General features: G+C 37.8%; 1 protein-coding gene across 2 annotated transcripts in view; it reads left to right on the top strand.

The window, feature by feature from the left end:
* The window catches only part of LOC142337635 (NF-X1-type zinc finger protein NFXL1-like), a 144613-nt gene that overhangs the window by 53065 nt on the left and 76015 nt on the right, over nucleotides 1–15533 (top strand). For both annotated transcript variants that reach the window (XM_075387013.1, XM_075387014.1), the window contains exon 7: nucleotides 2429–2832. In XM_075387013.1, the coding sequence (XP_075243128.1) occupies nucleotides 2429–2832 (404 nt within the window). The remainder of the gene's footprint in view (nucleotides 1–2428; nucleotides 2833–15533) is intronic.

Genomic DNA, 15533 nt, shown 5'->3' with positions numbered 1-15533 from the left:
ATTTTAGTTCATAGCGATTGGCTTTTATAGCCTTCTTAGAATGGCTGTTCATAGAGAAGTTGACGCTTTTTTGTCTTCGAACGATGTCAGCGTATATCTGAATTTTTCTTTTATGTGTTTTTCATTTTGTTGTTATCATTTCGTCCCACTGATGACAGGCTTAGAACTTTATCTCATTAGTTACAAGACTTGTTAGTTGGTGGCTGGGGCATATGTGAATCTAATTAAAAGTCTGAATTGATAATTAGTCGTTTTTATGAATCTGAAGCTTTTGTTTTCAAGAAATTGTAGCGATTTTTATTAGCTTTGCTTTTATGGTCTTGTAGCTCTAGTTTTTTTTTGTAACTATCAAAAAATTGTTCATTCCAAAAGGATAGCAAATGTTTTTATTTTGATTTTTTTCTGTCTTAGTCTGATTAATGACTATAATTGGTTGCTAGGGAGGCATAAGTGGTTCAAAAGAAGTCTTTCTGCTCATAGTTTTTGGTTTTATAACTTTCAGATTTTTTGTTTTCATAAAATTTTAATTATAAGTTTTACCCGTATTTGTTGTCTAATGACTTAGTCTAATTAATTAAAGCTATTATAAGTTGCTAATGAAGAATAGGTCAATCTAATTATTGAACCGATTCTATAGATATTGGGGGTAGGTATGACTATGATGCTATTGGTTTTCAAGCGAATATTTTAGTTTTGCCCGTTCTTGCTCCTTTTGAGGGCTTTTCGTCTTAAAATAAGATGACTCGTTGGTCTTGTGGTGTAATTTAATAATTTATCTACTGTTTTCAAGCATGGAGTGCAGTTGTTGAGGTTGTATAGCATATAATTACGTGTTGTTTTTATAATTGGCGTCATCAACTTTGAGAAATATTTTGATTTCTGTCAATTATTTTTTCACCCTTTTGCTTTTTGTCTCCTTGATCTCCGCAAGGACTGTGTATGATCGCTGAGGAGCATATGGTCAATTGTTACATTAAATATTGTTGGTGTTAATAAGTTATGTAACATTAGTTTTCGGAAAACTAAATTTTTTCCAATTTTTGCAATTTACTCGATTTTCTTTCATTTAGTCATATGCCCTATGACTGTCACAAATTGGTGTTGCTAGAGATATTTTGATGTACAGATCTTTGGTAATTTAATGCTTGTGATTGTATTTCATGATTGTGATTGTTATTCTGCTCAAAGTGCTTTTAAGCAGCCGTTGCTCTTCAAAGCAATCTGAAATGAACAGATTCAATATCGAAAAACGAAATCAGAAATAGTTGTGAGGTCCCTATGAAGTTCAGTTTTAGATTCCCGGTGTTTAAGCTTTGTTAATTGCTCTCCTCAAACAATGTTTGTAGCAATAATATGAATTCTTTTTTCTTTTTCATGCGATTTTTTGGTTGCCAGATTTTTCGTCTTCCACCCTCGAACACTCCCCGTCCACACTTGAGCACTTCCCAGCCCACCCTCCTGGTAGGACCCCCTCCACCCCTGGTGGTTTGGTTGGACCCCCCGTCCTGCCCTACACGCCCCTATCGCTTGAACCTCCTCCCCTTGACGCTTGAACCCCCCAACTCCTACCCCCTCAAATGGTAGCTTCAAGCCCCAACTGGCTACTATCGAAGTCAACCCCTCGCCGGTTGTTTGAGAGCAATTCGCCCATGTTAGTTAGTCAGTTATGTTTTTTAGTCTTAGTTACCAAGTCTAATGTTTATTGGTATCAATTTGAGTCTCAATGTCCTCTCTTTAACAAACTGGAGTGTGTTCAACTAGGAAATCCAATCGAAATAGCTTTCGTCAATTTTTTCCTTAAAGCAGTTTATCTGTCCTTGTTTAAATCCCTAAGGAACCTCGCAGTTTGCCGGGTACTGATCGAAAGACTTTTTCATTGCTCTCAAACGAAGTTTGTAGCAATTATATTAGTCCTGTCGGTCTTTTTTTAATGCGATTTTTCGCTTGACCAATTTTTCGTCTGACGCTTTTGACTTTTCGTCCTCAAAAACGGGATAAACAGGTAGCGCCCAGCGGGCATTAAGTGCTCTTAGAGCCTTTCAGGTCTGTTCCAGCTCAAACTGTTTTTGGAGACTTATACTTATACTTATGGTGTGAAGGGCGGTTCTTAGAGGTTGAGACACCCCCCCCCCCCCCCCTTGTTGACCCCCACCCCCACTATTGCCTCCACCCCCCCCCCCACCGCGCTGTTGCCCCCCCCAACCCATTGCTGCCCCCCATCAGCCCTCGGTGACCCCCCCCCCCCCCCGTGGCTAGCTACTGACCAAGCCAACCGCTCGCCGGTCGTTTGAGAGCAATTCGCCCGACGTTAGTCGGTTATGTTATATGTTTTAAGTCGGGGCTATTTTTCGGCACTCTACCGCCCAGGTTTCAATCATGTGCTAAAATAGATTGATATTAATTTGTTTTGAAAGGCGACGCTTTTAAGGTCCGATGTCAGTGTGGCGCCTCGCCGCCTGAACCAAGACGTTGTAGCGCGCAGATCTGGACTTGTTCAAATATCTGCGGAAAGTCTCTGAGTTGCGAGACCCACTTTTGTGCAGAGATGTGCCACCCTGGTCCCTGTGCACCGTGCAAGGAAACCTTGATCCAATGTTGCGATTGCGGAGCAAAGGAGAAACTAACCATGTGCTCGAACTCAGGATGGAAGTGTGACACAATTTGTGGAAAAATTTTCCCATGTGGGCAACATCAATGTGCTAAAATTTGTCACCCGTCTGGTGAGGGTTTTTGTGGCGAGTGTCCAAACAGTGGGAAAAGGACGTGTCCATGTGGCGCAACTTCTCATCCTGAGTTGGACTGTACACAGATTGCGACTGTGTGCGAAAAAAGGCATGTTTAATACATTCATATCATGGACCTTTTGTGCGCAAATTGATGTTTCGAGTGACTTTTACGTCCCTGATCAATAGCCACCGTCTGCCTCTCAACGGCTGTTATTAATTGCTCTCAAACGAAGTTTGTAGCAATTATATTAGTCCTGTTGTTCTTTTTTTAATGCGATTTTTCGCTTGACCGATTTTTCGTCTGACCTATTTGAGTTTTCGGCCTCAAAAACCTTAGAGGTTGAAGACCCCCCAGCGCTCTTGACCCCCATACCACTGTTGACCCCCACCCATAAGCCTCCCGGTGCAACCCTTCACCCATCCACTCACCCGTGACTAGCTATTGACGAAAAACCGCTCGCTAAAAATTCGCCAATTTATACTAATTTTCACATTTTTTTCAAGCTTTTTGATTTTTTTTTCCATTTTTGAGTTTTATCAGCACTAGGTGTCAAAGAACCTCCTCTAGGTTTTGATAATAGGTTACTGCATAGTTTCTAGTGGTAATGGAATGGTTTCAACATTTTGACATCACGAATTTTAGCGATTTTTTGACAAAACGTGCAATTTATTTTTCATTATTCAAGTCTTTGCAGACCCAGGGGCCAGAAAACGCCCTTAAGGGTTTGACAATAAAATATTGAAAAATTTATTGGCGATGGAATGGTATTCAACTTTTTAATATCAAAATTTTCAGCAATTTTTTTAAATAAACTTTCAATTTTACGTTGTTAAATCTTGCAATTGTTTTCAAACTTTTTGAATATTTTACTGGTGAACGAGTTTTTTTAGGTGTTGCAGAAGGGTTACTTGGCAGAACTACAGAGAGAAAAAATAGTTTTGAAGTTTTATTTACTGCAAAATCTGGAAACTTTTCTTCTTAAATTTTGCACTTATCAGTTTTTCTTCTATTTGATTTAATTACTAACAAGGCTGGAAAACTAAGTTGCAAAGTCGAATTCCATCATAGAAAATATTCCTAGTTCTCTCTCTCTCTCTACACTTCTTCTGTCGGTTCGGGTTTCTTTCCTTTTCCTTCTCGTTCACGTTTTATCTCTCTCACACACTATTGCTCTTTCCTTAACTCTTTTTGTTGGTGCCGCACTTCAGCTGCTGTTATGTGGCGTGATATTATCTTTTATCCTCATTATCGTTGATTCATAGTAGAAATGCTGTTTCATAAATGACTTAACTAGCTCTCAAACGCAGTTTGTAGCAAATATATTAATCCTGTTTTTCTTATTTAATGTAAATTTTTGCTTGACCGATTTTTCGTCTGACCCATTTGATTTTTTTATCCTGAGAAACGGGATGAAGAGGTAGCGCTCAGTGGACATTCAGGTTTTTTAGAGCCTGTTAGCGCAATAATCTCCAAGTAAGTGATTCACAGAAACTATTTTGGAGACGTATACTTATTGTGTGAAGGGCTGTTCTTAGAAATTGATCGATTGATCTCACACTCCCACCCCGACTCACATCAGTTCCCCCAATCCAGTTGCGTCAGTCCCCGCAATCCCCGCTGCAGTGAACCCCCGCCCCGCTGCGCTCACCTCAAGCGTTCTAGTTAAGCTAAAGCTGGCTTCAATAAACCGTGGCTAGCTACTGTCGGAGCCAACCGCTCGCCGGTCGTTTGAGAGCAATTCGCGCGAAGTTAGTTGGTTATGTTTTTAATAGCCGCCTGTAGTTTCTCAGTCTTGTGGTGTAATTTAATAATTTATCTACTGTTTTCAAGCATGGACTGCAGTTGTTGAGGTTGTATAGCATATAATTACGTGTTGTTTTTATAATTGGCGTCATCAACTTTGAGAAATATTTTGATTTCTGTCAATTATTTTTTCACCCTTTTGCTTTTTGTCTCCTTGATCTCCGCAAGGACTGTGTATGATCGCCGAGGAGCATATGGTCAATTGTTACATTAAATATTGTTGGTGTTAATAAGTTATGTAACATTAGTTTTCGGAAAACTAAATTTTTTCCAATTTTTGCAATTTACTCGATTTTCTTTCATTTAGTCATATGCCCTATGACTGTCACAAATTGGTGTTGCTAGAGATATTTTGATGTACAGATCTTTGGTAATTTAATGCTTGTGATTGTATTTCATGATTGTGATTGTTTTTCTGCTCAAAGTGCTTTTAAGCAGCCGTTGCTCTTCAAAGCAATCTGAAATGAACAGATTCAATATCGAAAAACGAAATCAGAAATAGTTGTGAGGTCCCTATGAAGTTCAGTTTTAGATTCCTGGTGTTTAAGCTTTGTTAATTGATCTCCTCAAACAATGTTTGTAGCAATAATATGAATTCTTTTTTCTTTTTCATGCGATTTTTTGGTTGCCAGATTTTTCGTCTTCCACCCTCGAACACTCCCCGTCCACACTTGAGCACTTCCCAGCCCACCCTCCTGGTAGGACCCCCTCCACCCCTGGTGGTTTGGTTGGACCCCCGTCCTGCCCTACACGCCCCTATGGCTTGAACCTCCTCCCCTTGACGCTTGAACCCCCCAACTCCTACCCCCTCAAATGCTAGCTTCAAGCCCCAACTGGCTACTATCGAAGTCAACCCCTCGCTGGTTGTTTGAGAGCAATTCGCCCATGTTAGTTAGTCAGTTATGTTTTTAAGTCTTAGTTACCAAGTCTAATGTTTATTGGTATCAATTTGAGTCTCAATGTCCTCTTTAACAAACTGGAGTGTGTTCAACTAGGAAATCCAATCGAAATAGCTTTCGTCAATTTTTTCCTTAAAGCAGTTTATCTGTCCTTGTTTAAATCCCTAAGGAACCTCGCAGTTTGCCGGGTACTGATCGAAAGCCTTTTTAATTGCTCTCAAACGAAGTTTGTAGCAATTATATTAGTCCTGTCGGTCTTTTTTTAATGCGATTTTTCGCTTGACCAATTTTTCGTCTGACGCTTTTGACTTTTCGTCCTCAAAAACGGGATAAACAGGTAGCGCCCAGCGGGCATTAAGTGCTCTTAGAGCCTTTCAGGTCTGTTCCAGCTCAAACTGTTTTTGGAGACTTACACTTATACTTATGGTGTGAAGGGCGGTTCTTAGAGGTTGAGACACCCCCCCCCCCCCTTGTTGACCCCCACCCCCACTATTGCCTCCACCCCCCCCCACCGCACTGTTGCCCCCTCAACCCATTGCTGCCCCCATCAGCCCCCGGTGACCCCCCCCCCCCCCCCGTGGCTAGCTACTGACCAAGCCAACCGCTCGCCGGTCGTTTGAGAGCAATTCGCCCGACGTTAGTCGGTTATGTTATATGTTTTAAGTCGGGGCTATTTTTCGGCACTCTACCGCCCAGGTTTCAATCATGTGCTAAAATAGATTGATATTAATTTGTTTTGAAAGGCGACGCTTTTAAGGTCCGATGTCAGTGTGGCGCCTCGCCGCCTGAACCAAGACGTTGTAGCGCGCAGATCTGGACTTGTTCAAATATCTGCGGAAAGTCTCTGAGTTGCGAGACCCACTTTTGTGCAGAGATGTGCCACCCTGGTCCCTGTGCACCGTGCAAGGAAACCTTGATCCAATGTTGCGATTGCGGAGCAAAGGAGAAACTAACCATGTGCTCGAACTCAGGATGGAAGTGTGACACAATTTGTGGAAAAATTTTCCCATGTGGGCAACATCAATGTGCTAAAATTTGTCACCCGTCTGGTGAGGGTTTTTGTGGCCAGTGTCCAAACAGTGGGAAAAGGACGTGTCCATGTGGCGCAACTTCTCATCCTGAGTTGGACTGTACACAGATTGCGACTGTGTGCGAAAAAGGGCGTGTTGAATACATTCATATCATGGACCTTTTGTGCGCAAATTGATGTTTCGAGTGACTTTTACGTCCCTGATCAATAGCCACCGTCTGCCTCTCAACGGCTGTTATTAATTGCTCTCAAACGAAGTTTGTAGCAATTATATTAGTCCTGTTGTTCTTTTTTTAATGCGATTTTTCGCTTGACCGATTTTTCGTCTGACCTATTTGAGTTTTCGGCCTCAAAAACCTTAGAGGTTGAAGACCCCCCAGCGCTCTTGACCCCCATACCACTGTTGACCCCCACCCATAAGCCTCCCGGTGCAACCCTTCACCCATCCACTCACCCGTGACTAGCTACTGACGAAAAACCGCTCGCTAAAAATTCGCCAATTTATACTAATTTTCACATTTTTTTCAAGCTTTTTGATTTTTTTCCATTTTTGAGTTTTATCAGCACTGGGTGTCAAAGAACCTCCTCTAGGTTTTGATAATAGGTTACTGCATAGTTTCTAGTGGTAATGGAATGGTTTCAACATTTTAACATCACGAATTTTAGCGATTTTTTGACAAAACGTGCAATTTTTTTTTCATTATTCAAGTCTTTGCAGACCCAGGGGCCAGAAAACGCCCCTACGGGTTTGACAATAAAATATTGAAAAATTTATTGGCGATGGAATGGTATTCAACTTTTTAATATCAAAAATTTCAGCAATTTTTTAAAATAAACTTGCAATTTTACGTTGTTAAATCTTGCAATTGTTTTCAAACTTTTTGAATATTTTATTGGTGAACGAGTGTTTTTAGGTGTTGCAGAAGGGTTACTTGGCAGAACTACAGAGAGAAAAAATAGTTTTGAAGTTTTATTTACTGCAAAATCTGGAAACTTTTCTTCTTAAATTTTGCACTTATCAGTTTTTTTTCTATTTGATTTAATTACTAACAAGGCTGGAAAACTAAGTTGCAAAGTCGAATTCCATCATAGAAAATATTCCTAGTTCTCTCTCTCTCTCTACACTTCTGTCGGTTCGGGTTTCTTTCCTTTTCCTTCTCGTTCACGTTTTATCTCTCACACACTATTGCTCTTTCCTTAACTCTTGTTGGTACCGCACTTCAGCTGCTGTTATGTGTCGTGATATTATCTTTTATCCTCATTATCGTTGATTTATAGTAGAAATGCTGTTTCATAAATGACTTAACTAGCTCTCAAACGCAGTTTGTAGCAAATATATTAATCCTATTTTTCTTTTTTAATGTAAATTTTTGCTTGACCGATTTTTCGTCTGACCCATTTGATTTTTTGTCCTGAGAAACGGGATGAAGAGGTAGCGCTCAGTGGACATTGAGGTCTTTTAGAGCCTGTTAGTGCAATAATCTCCAAGTAAGTGATTCACAGAAACTATTTTGGAGACGTATACTTATTGTGTGAAGGGCTGTTCTTAGAAATTGATCGATTGATCTCACACTCCCACCCCGACTCACATCAGTCCCCCCAATCCAGTTGTGTCAGTCCCCCCAATCCCCGCTGCAGTGAACCCCCACCCCGCTGCGCTCACCTCAAGCATTCTAGTTAAGCTAAAGCTAGCTTCAATAAACCGTGGCTAGCTACTGTCGGAGCCAACCGCTCGCCGTTCGTTTGAGAGCAATTCGCGCGAAGTTAGTTAGTTATGTTTTTAATAGCCGCCTGTAGTTTCTCAGTATGCTATTATTGCGCTACTATTTTTAGTTTTATCAGCACCAGGTGTCAAAGAACCTCTAGGATTTGATATTAGGTTTCTGCATAGTTTCTAGTGGTAATGGAATGGTTTCAACATTTTAACATAACGAATTTTAGCGTTTTTTGGGAAAACGTGCATTTTACATTTCATTAATCAAGTCTTTCCTGACCCAGGGGCCAGAAGACCTCCTTAAGTGCTCGACAATAAGTTATTGAAAATTTTTTTTGGCCATGGAATAGTTTTCAACTTTTCAATATCAAATTTTAGCAATTTTTACTAATCTTGCAATTTTACATTTTTTGAATTTTTTTTGCCATATTTTTGGTTTCTCCAGTCTTATGAGCCACTGAACTTCTTCTAGGGTTTGACAATAGGTTACTGTATATTTTTTAGATGTAATGGATGTTTTTCAAGATTTTAACATTTTGAATTTTAGCATTTTTTGACAAAACTTGCAACTTTTGTCAATTTTTTGACATTTATTGTCATTATTGATGTTTTCAGCCTCAGAGGTTGGAGAAACCTCCTTTAGGTTCTGATATATAACTGAAATTTTTCTGGCCATGAGTTAACTTCCAGTTTTTTAAAATCACAAATTTTTGCATTTTTTTAAACTTGCAATTTTTCAAGTTTTTTATCTCTAGTTATCTCCAGTCTCAGTAGCCACGGAACTTACTCAGGGGTCTGATAATAGGTTACAGCATGGTTTCTAGATGTATTGAAATGTTTTTCAAGATATTGATATCACGAATTTGAGCAGTTTTTTGAAAATTTCTTCAATTTTTCAAGTTTTTTGAAATTTTTTGTCTTTTTTTGGTTTTTCCAGCCTCAATAGCCACGGAACTTTCTAGGCTTTAAAAATAGGTTAGTGCATGGTTTCTATTTAAGCAATATAAGCATTTTTTTAAAAAATACTTGCAGTTCTTCAATTTTTTTGAACTTTTTAGTTTTCCGGCATCAGGAGCCCAGGGACCTCCTCTTATAACTAATAAGGTGCTGCCTGGTTTCTGGAATTAATGGAAAGGTTATCAATATTTTATTAACTCCAGTTATAGCAGTTTTTTGTTAATTTTTTTTTTCAAGTCTTCGGAAAATTATCATGTTCCAAGTATATGGATGTTTGAGCCAGTGAAACTATTTAAAGCTTTAAAGAGAGATACTGGATAGTCTCTTAAGACATTGAAATTGTTTTGATGCTAATATGATGAATTTTAGCTAGATTTTGTTGAAATTGGCAATTGTTTTCAAAATTTTTGAAGCTTTTACTGGCTGACTAAACTTTTTAGTGTTGCAGATGGGATACTTGACAGAATTCCACAGAAAAAAAAATGGTTTTGATAATTTTTCACTGCGAAATCAGGAAACGTTTTTAAATTTTGCACTTATCAATTTTTTTAATTGATTTATTTACTAACAAGGCTAGAAAACTAAAAGCTGCAGCGTCGAATCCCATCATGGAAAAAATTCCTAGCTCTCTCCATCTGTCAGTTCCGGTTTCCTTCCTTCTCTTTCTCGTTCGCTTTCTCTCTCACACTCTCTCGCTCTTTCGTTAACGCTTTTTGAAGGTGCCGCACTTCAGCTGCTGTTATGTGGCGTGATATCATCTTTTATCCTCATTAGCGTTGAATTATAGTAGAAATGCTGTATGATAAATGAATTAACTAGCTCTCAAACGCAGTTTGTAGCAAATAAGTTAATCCTGTTTTTCTTTTTAATGTAATTTTTTGCTTGACCGATTTTTCGTCTGACCCATCTGATTTTTTGTCCTCAGAAACGGTATGAAGAGGTAGCGCTCAGTGGACATTCAGGTCTTTTAGAGCCTGTTAGCGCAATAATCTCCAAGTAAGTGATTCACAGAAACTATTTTGGAGACGTATACTTATTGTGTGAAGGGCTGTTCTTAGAAATTGATCGATTGATCTCACACTCCCACCCCGACTCACATCAATCCCCCCAATCCAGTTGCGTCAGTCCCCCCAATCCCCGCTGCAGTGAACCCCCGCCCCGCTGCGCTCACCTCAAGCATTCTAGTTAAGCTAATGCTATCTTCAATAAACCGTGGCTAGCTACTGTCGAAGCCAACCGCTCGCCGGTCGTTTGAGAGTACTTCGCCCGAAGTTAGTCGGTTATGTTTTTTAATAGCCACCCTTAGTTTCTCAGTATGCTATTTTTGCGCTCCTATTTTTAATTTTATCAGCACCAGTTGTCAAAGAACCTCCTGTAGGGTTTGATATTTGGTTATTGCATATTTTCTAGTGGTAATGGAATGGTTTCAACATTTTAACATTTGACTTTTAGCGTTTTTGACATAACGTGCAATTTATAATTCATTATTCAAGTCTTATCAGACCCAGGGCCAGAAAACGTCCTTAAGGGTTTGATAATAAGTCATTGAAAAATTTTTATTGGCGATGGAATGGTTTTCAACTTTTTAATATCACAAATTGTAGCATTTTTTTTGGAGAAACTTGCACTTTTACGTTTTTTGACTTTGTCATTTTTTTTGGTTTCTCCAGTCTTACGAGCGACTAACTTCCTCTAGGATTTGACAAAAGGTTACTGTTTAGTTTTTAGATGTTATGAATGTTTTTTTTCAAGATTTTAACATTTTGAATTTTAGCATTTTTTGACAAAACTTGCAATTTGTCGATTTTTTGACTTTTATTTTCATTATTGATCTTTTCAGCCTCATAGGTTGGAAAACCTACTTTAGGTTCTGATATATAACTGAAATTCTTCTGGCCATGGGTTAGCTTTCAGTTTTTTAGTATCACAATTTTTTTGCGTTTTTTTAAACTTGCAATTTTTCAAGTTTTTTATCTTTAGGTATCTCCAGCTTCAATAGCCACGGAACTTACTCTAGGGTTTGATAATAGATTACAGCATGGTTTCTTGTCCCTCTAGTGATTAGGGTGGTGCAGCAGCTGGGATGGCCTTAAGTTAAAGCTAAAAGGTCATTTTTAAGAGTTTTTGGCTCAAAATGGTGCATTTTTCATGTTTTTTGTTTTTTTTTACCTTTTTGTTTAATTAGTCTTTGGTTGAAGTTTTTAGAAGTTAACGATACCATTTTATGAGCTATTTACTTTGTTAATACAAATACAAACAGGCAATATGATAGTTCTTTTTGCAAACTTTCAATTTTCAAGCTTTCAAACTTTTCTGATACTGATTTTTGCAAACTTTCAAGTTTTTTGTCATTTTTTTAAGTTTTCCAGCTTCAGGGCTCAGGGAATCTCCTTTAAGGTTTGATAATAGGGAACTGCATGGTTTCTGGTTTTTGAGATAGATAATGCCACTTTTTCCAAAATTGTTCAAATTATAAGGGATCTGTATATATTCTAGGCAATATAGACTTAACTGACTTTGTGTTTGGATAGATAAAGTGAACAGAGCAGTCAGACTTCCTCCTAACGAATTTCTAATTGTTGCTGGCTGGTGCGGGTTGTTCGTTTGAGGTGGAGGAAGTCTGTCAACGTTACATAGATCTTGGGTTTTGGAATCTTGACACTTGGGTGTCAACCTAACCTTGATCAATATAACGTACCCCTTCCCTCAAGCTAATCATGCACCACTTTTCGGAGCCTCTCAGTCTGCTCTACATCAGTCAGGCAGATAAAATGCAAAATAATTTCAATTTTTTAATGTTTTTTTTACTAAAAAATTTTAATGTTTCGTTTTTTTACTTGCTTTGGTGAAATTTGGATACTTAAGTGGACTTTGTTGACTATGTTTCATTTTCTGTAATACAATGTTATTGAGGCAGCTTCTAGTGAACCAATTGTTTCCGTCTGTTGTCCTCTCTGTGCTATATATATAATATAATATATATGACTTTATGTCGCTACTATTATTATTTTGTATCAGAGAATTAAATTCTTTTGGTATCAATGGAATGGTTTTCAACATTTTAATGTCTCGAATATTAGCAATTTTGATCAAATCTGCAATTTTGAAGTGTTCCTACAATTTTTGCCAGTTTTGATATTTGTCCATTTGTCATTCAGGCAATTTTTTTCAAATTTGTCATTCAGTTTTTTCCTCAGTAGACATGTAATCTCCTCGGCGGTTTGATAGTATGTTAATGCATAAATGCTAGGGGGCAATGGAATGGTTCGCAATAATTTAATTGAGCAAATTTCTAATAACAAGTAACTGATAATTAACTGACAAGCAGTTTTTGTTAAAATTTAACATTCGGAAAATTATCATGTTCCAAGTTTATGGATCTTTCAGCCAGTGAAACTATTTAAAGCTTTAAAAAGAGATACTGGATAGTCTCTTGAGACGTTAAAATTGTTTTGAAGATATTAATATGATGAATTTTAGCTAAATTTTGTTGAAATTGGCAATTGTTTTTAAAATTTTTGAATGTTTTACCGGCTAACTAAACTTTTTTGTGTTGGAGATGGGATACTTGACAGAACTCCAGAAACAAAAAATGGTTTTGATCATTGTTCACTGCTCAGGAAACTTTTTCAAATTTTGCACTTATCAATTTTTTTTTATTTATTTACTAACAAGGCTAGAACACTAAAAGCTGCAGCGTCGAATCCCATCATCTAAACAATTCCTAGCTCTCTTTCTCCCTCTGTCAGTTCGGGTTTCCTTCCTTCTCTTTCTCCTTCACGTTATCTCTCTCTCACTCTCTCGCTCTTTCCTTAGCAATTTTTGTTGGTGCCGCACTTCAGCTGCTGTTATGTGGCGTGATATCATCTTTTATCCTCATTAACGTTGAATTATTGTAGAAATGCTGTATGATAAATTACTTAACTAGCTCTCAAACGCAGTTTTTAGCAAATATATTAATCATGTTTGTCTTTTTCAATGTAATTTTTCGCCTGACAATTTTTCGTCGGACCCATTTGATATTTTGTCCTGAGAAACGGGATAGAGAGAGGTAGCGCCCAGTGGATATTAAGGTCTTTTAGAGACTGTTAGCGTAATAATCTTCAAGTATGCGATTCATAGAAACTTTTTTGGAGACCTATACTTATTGTGTGAAGGGCCGTTCTTATAGATTGAATGATCTCTTAATCCCCCTTCGACTCAAATCAGTCCCCCCAATCCAGTTGCATCCCCAAATGAGTGACCCTGCGCCCCCGCTACGCTCACCTCACGCCCCCTAGTTAAGCTAAAGCTATCTTCAATAAACCGTGGCTAGCTACTGTCGAAGCCAACCGCTCGCCGGTCGTTTGAGAGTACTTCACCCGAAGTTAGTCGGTTATGTTTTTTAATAGCCACCCTTAGTTTCTCAGTATGCTATTTTTGCGCTCCTATTTTTAATTTTATCAGCACCAGTTGTCAAAAAACCTCCTCTAGGGTTTGATATTAGGTTAATTCATATTTTCTAGTGGATCTGGAATGGTTTCAACATTTTAACATTTTAGCGTTTTTTTTTGACAAAACGTGCAATTTGTATTTCGTTTTTCAAGTCTTATCAGACCCAGGGGCCAGAAAACGTCCTTAAGGGTTTGATCATAAGTTTTTGGAAAATTTTTATTGGCGATGGAATAGTTTTCAACTTTTTAATCACAAATTGTAACAATTTTAATAAGCTTGCAATTTTACGTTTTTCGAGTTTGTCATTTTTTGGTTTCTCCAGTCTTACGAGCCACTAACTTCCTCTAGGGTCTGACAATAGGTTACTGTATAGTTTTTAGATGTAATGGAATGTTTTTCAAGATTTTAAGCAACTTTTGTCAATTTTTTGACTTTTATTGTCAATATTCATGTTTTTTAGCCCCAGGGGTTGAAAAACCTCCTTTAAGGACTGATATGTAAATTAAATTTTTTTTGGCCATAGATTAGTTTCCAATTTTTTAATGTCACAATTTTTAGCATTTTTTAAACTTGCAATTTCTCAAGTTTTTTGATTTTTTTTTGTCTTTTTTAGGTTTCCCTAATTTCAATAGCCAGCGAACATACTCTAGGGTTTGATAATAGATTGCTGCATAGTTTCTAGATGTAATGGAATGTTTTTCAAGATTTTAATACCACGAATTTGAGCAATTTTTTAAGCCTCAATAGCCACGGAACTTCCTCTGGGGTTTGAAAATAGGTTACTGCATGGCTTCTATTTCAGCAATATAAGCAGTTTGAAAATACTTGCAGTTTTTTTCAATTTTTTTTATTTTTCAATTTTCCGGCATCAAAGGCCCAGGGACCTCATCCTAGGTTTGATAATAATTAATACGCCGCTGGCTGGTTCCTGGAAATAATGGAAAAGTTATCAATATTTTTTTGACTCCAGTTTTAGAAATGTTCTGATAAAATTTAATTTTCAAATTTTTGCCAAGTTATGTTCCCAGTTTATGGATCTTTGAGCCAGTGAAACTATTTAAAGCTTAAAATAGAGATACTATATAGTCTCTTGAGACGTTTAAATCGTTATTATTGTGATGAATTTTCGCAAGATTTTGTTAAAATTTGCAAATTGTTTTCAAAATCTTTTTACTGGCTAACTAAACTTTTTAGTGTTGCAGATGGGATACTTGACGAGACAAAAAATGGTTTTGAACATTCTTTACTGCGAAATCAGGAAATTTGTCTTTTAAATAATTTTTTCCTTCTCTTTTTGGTTCACGTTTTATCTCTCACTCTCTCGCTCTTTAATTCTTTTTCGTTGGTACCTCACTTCAGCTGCTGTTATGTGGCTTGATATCATCTTTTACCCTCATTAACGTTGAATTATAGTAGAAATGCTGTATGATAAATGACTTAACTAGCTCTTGCAGTTTGTAGCAAATATATTAATCCTGTTTTTCTTTTCAATGTAATTTTTTGCTTGACCAAATTTTCGTCTGACCCATTTGATTTTTTGTCCTCAGAAACGGTATGAAGAGGCCGCGACCAGTGGGCTTTAATTTCTATTGGAGACTGTTATCGCAATGGTCTCCAAGTATGCGATTCACAGAAACTGTTTTGGAGACTTAAACTTTTGGCGTGAAGGGCGGTTTTTAGAAATTGATCTCACACCCCCTCCGACTCACATTAGTCCACCAATCTGCTGTTGCAGCCCCTCCCGCTGCGGTGCACCTTGCGCTGCGCTCACATCACGCCCCTTAGTTAAGCTGAAGCTAGTCTCACTAAACGAAGGTACTACAAACACAAAGACGCAAAATGATACTAATTTTTGCAAACTTTCAAGTTTTCGGGAAAGTTTGTCATTTTTTGAAGTTTTCCAGCCTCAGGGCCCAGGAAATCTCCTGTAAGGTTTGATAATTGTGTTTCTGGTATCAATGAATTGGTT

Source organism: Convolutriloba macropyga, chromosome 4 (assembly GCF_964194025.1).
Source record: "Convolutriloba macropyga chromosome 4, txConMacr16.3, whole genome shotgun sequence".
Lineage (NCBI taxonomy): Eukaryota > Metazoa > Xenacoelomorpha > Acoela > Convolutidae > Convolutriloba > Convolutriloba macropyga.
Note: the sequence above shows the minus strand (reverse complement) of the source record. Positions and strands in the feature narration are given on the sequence as shown.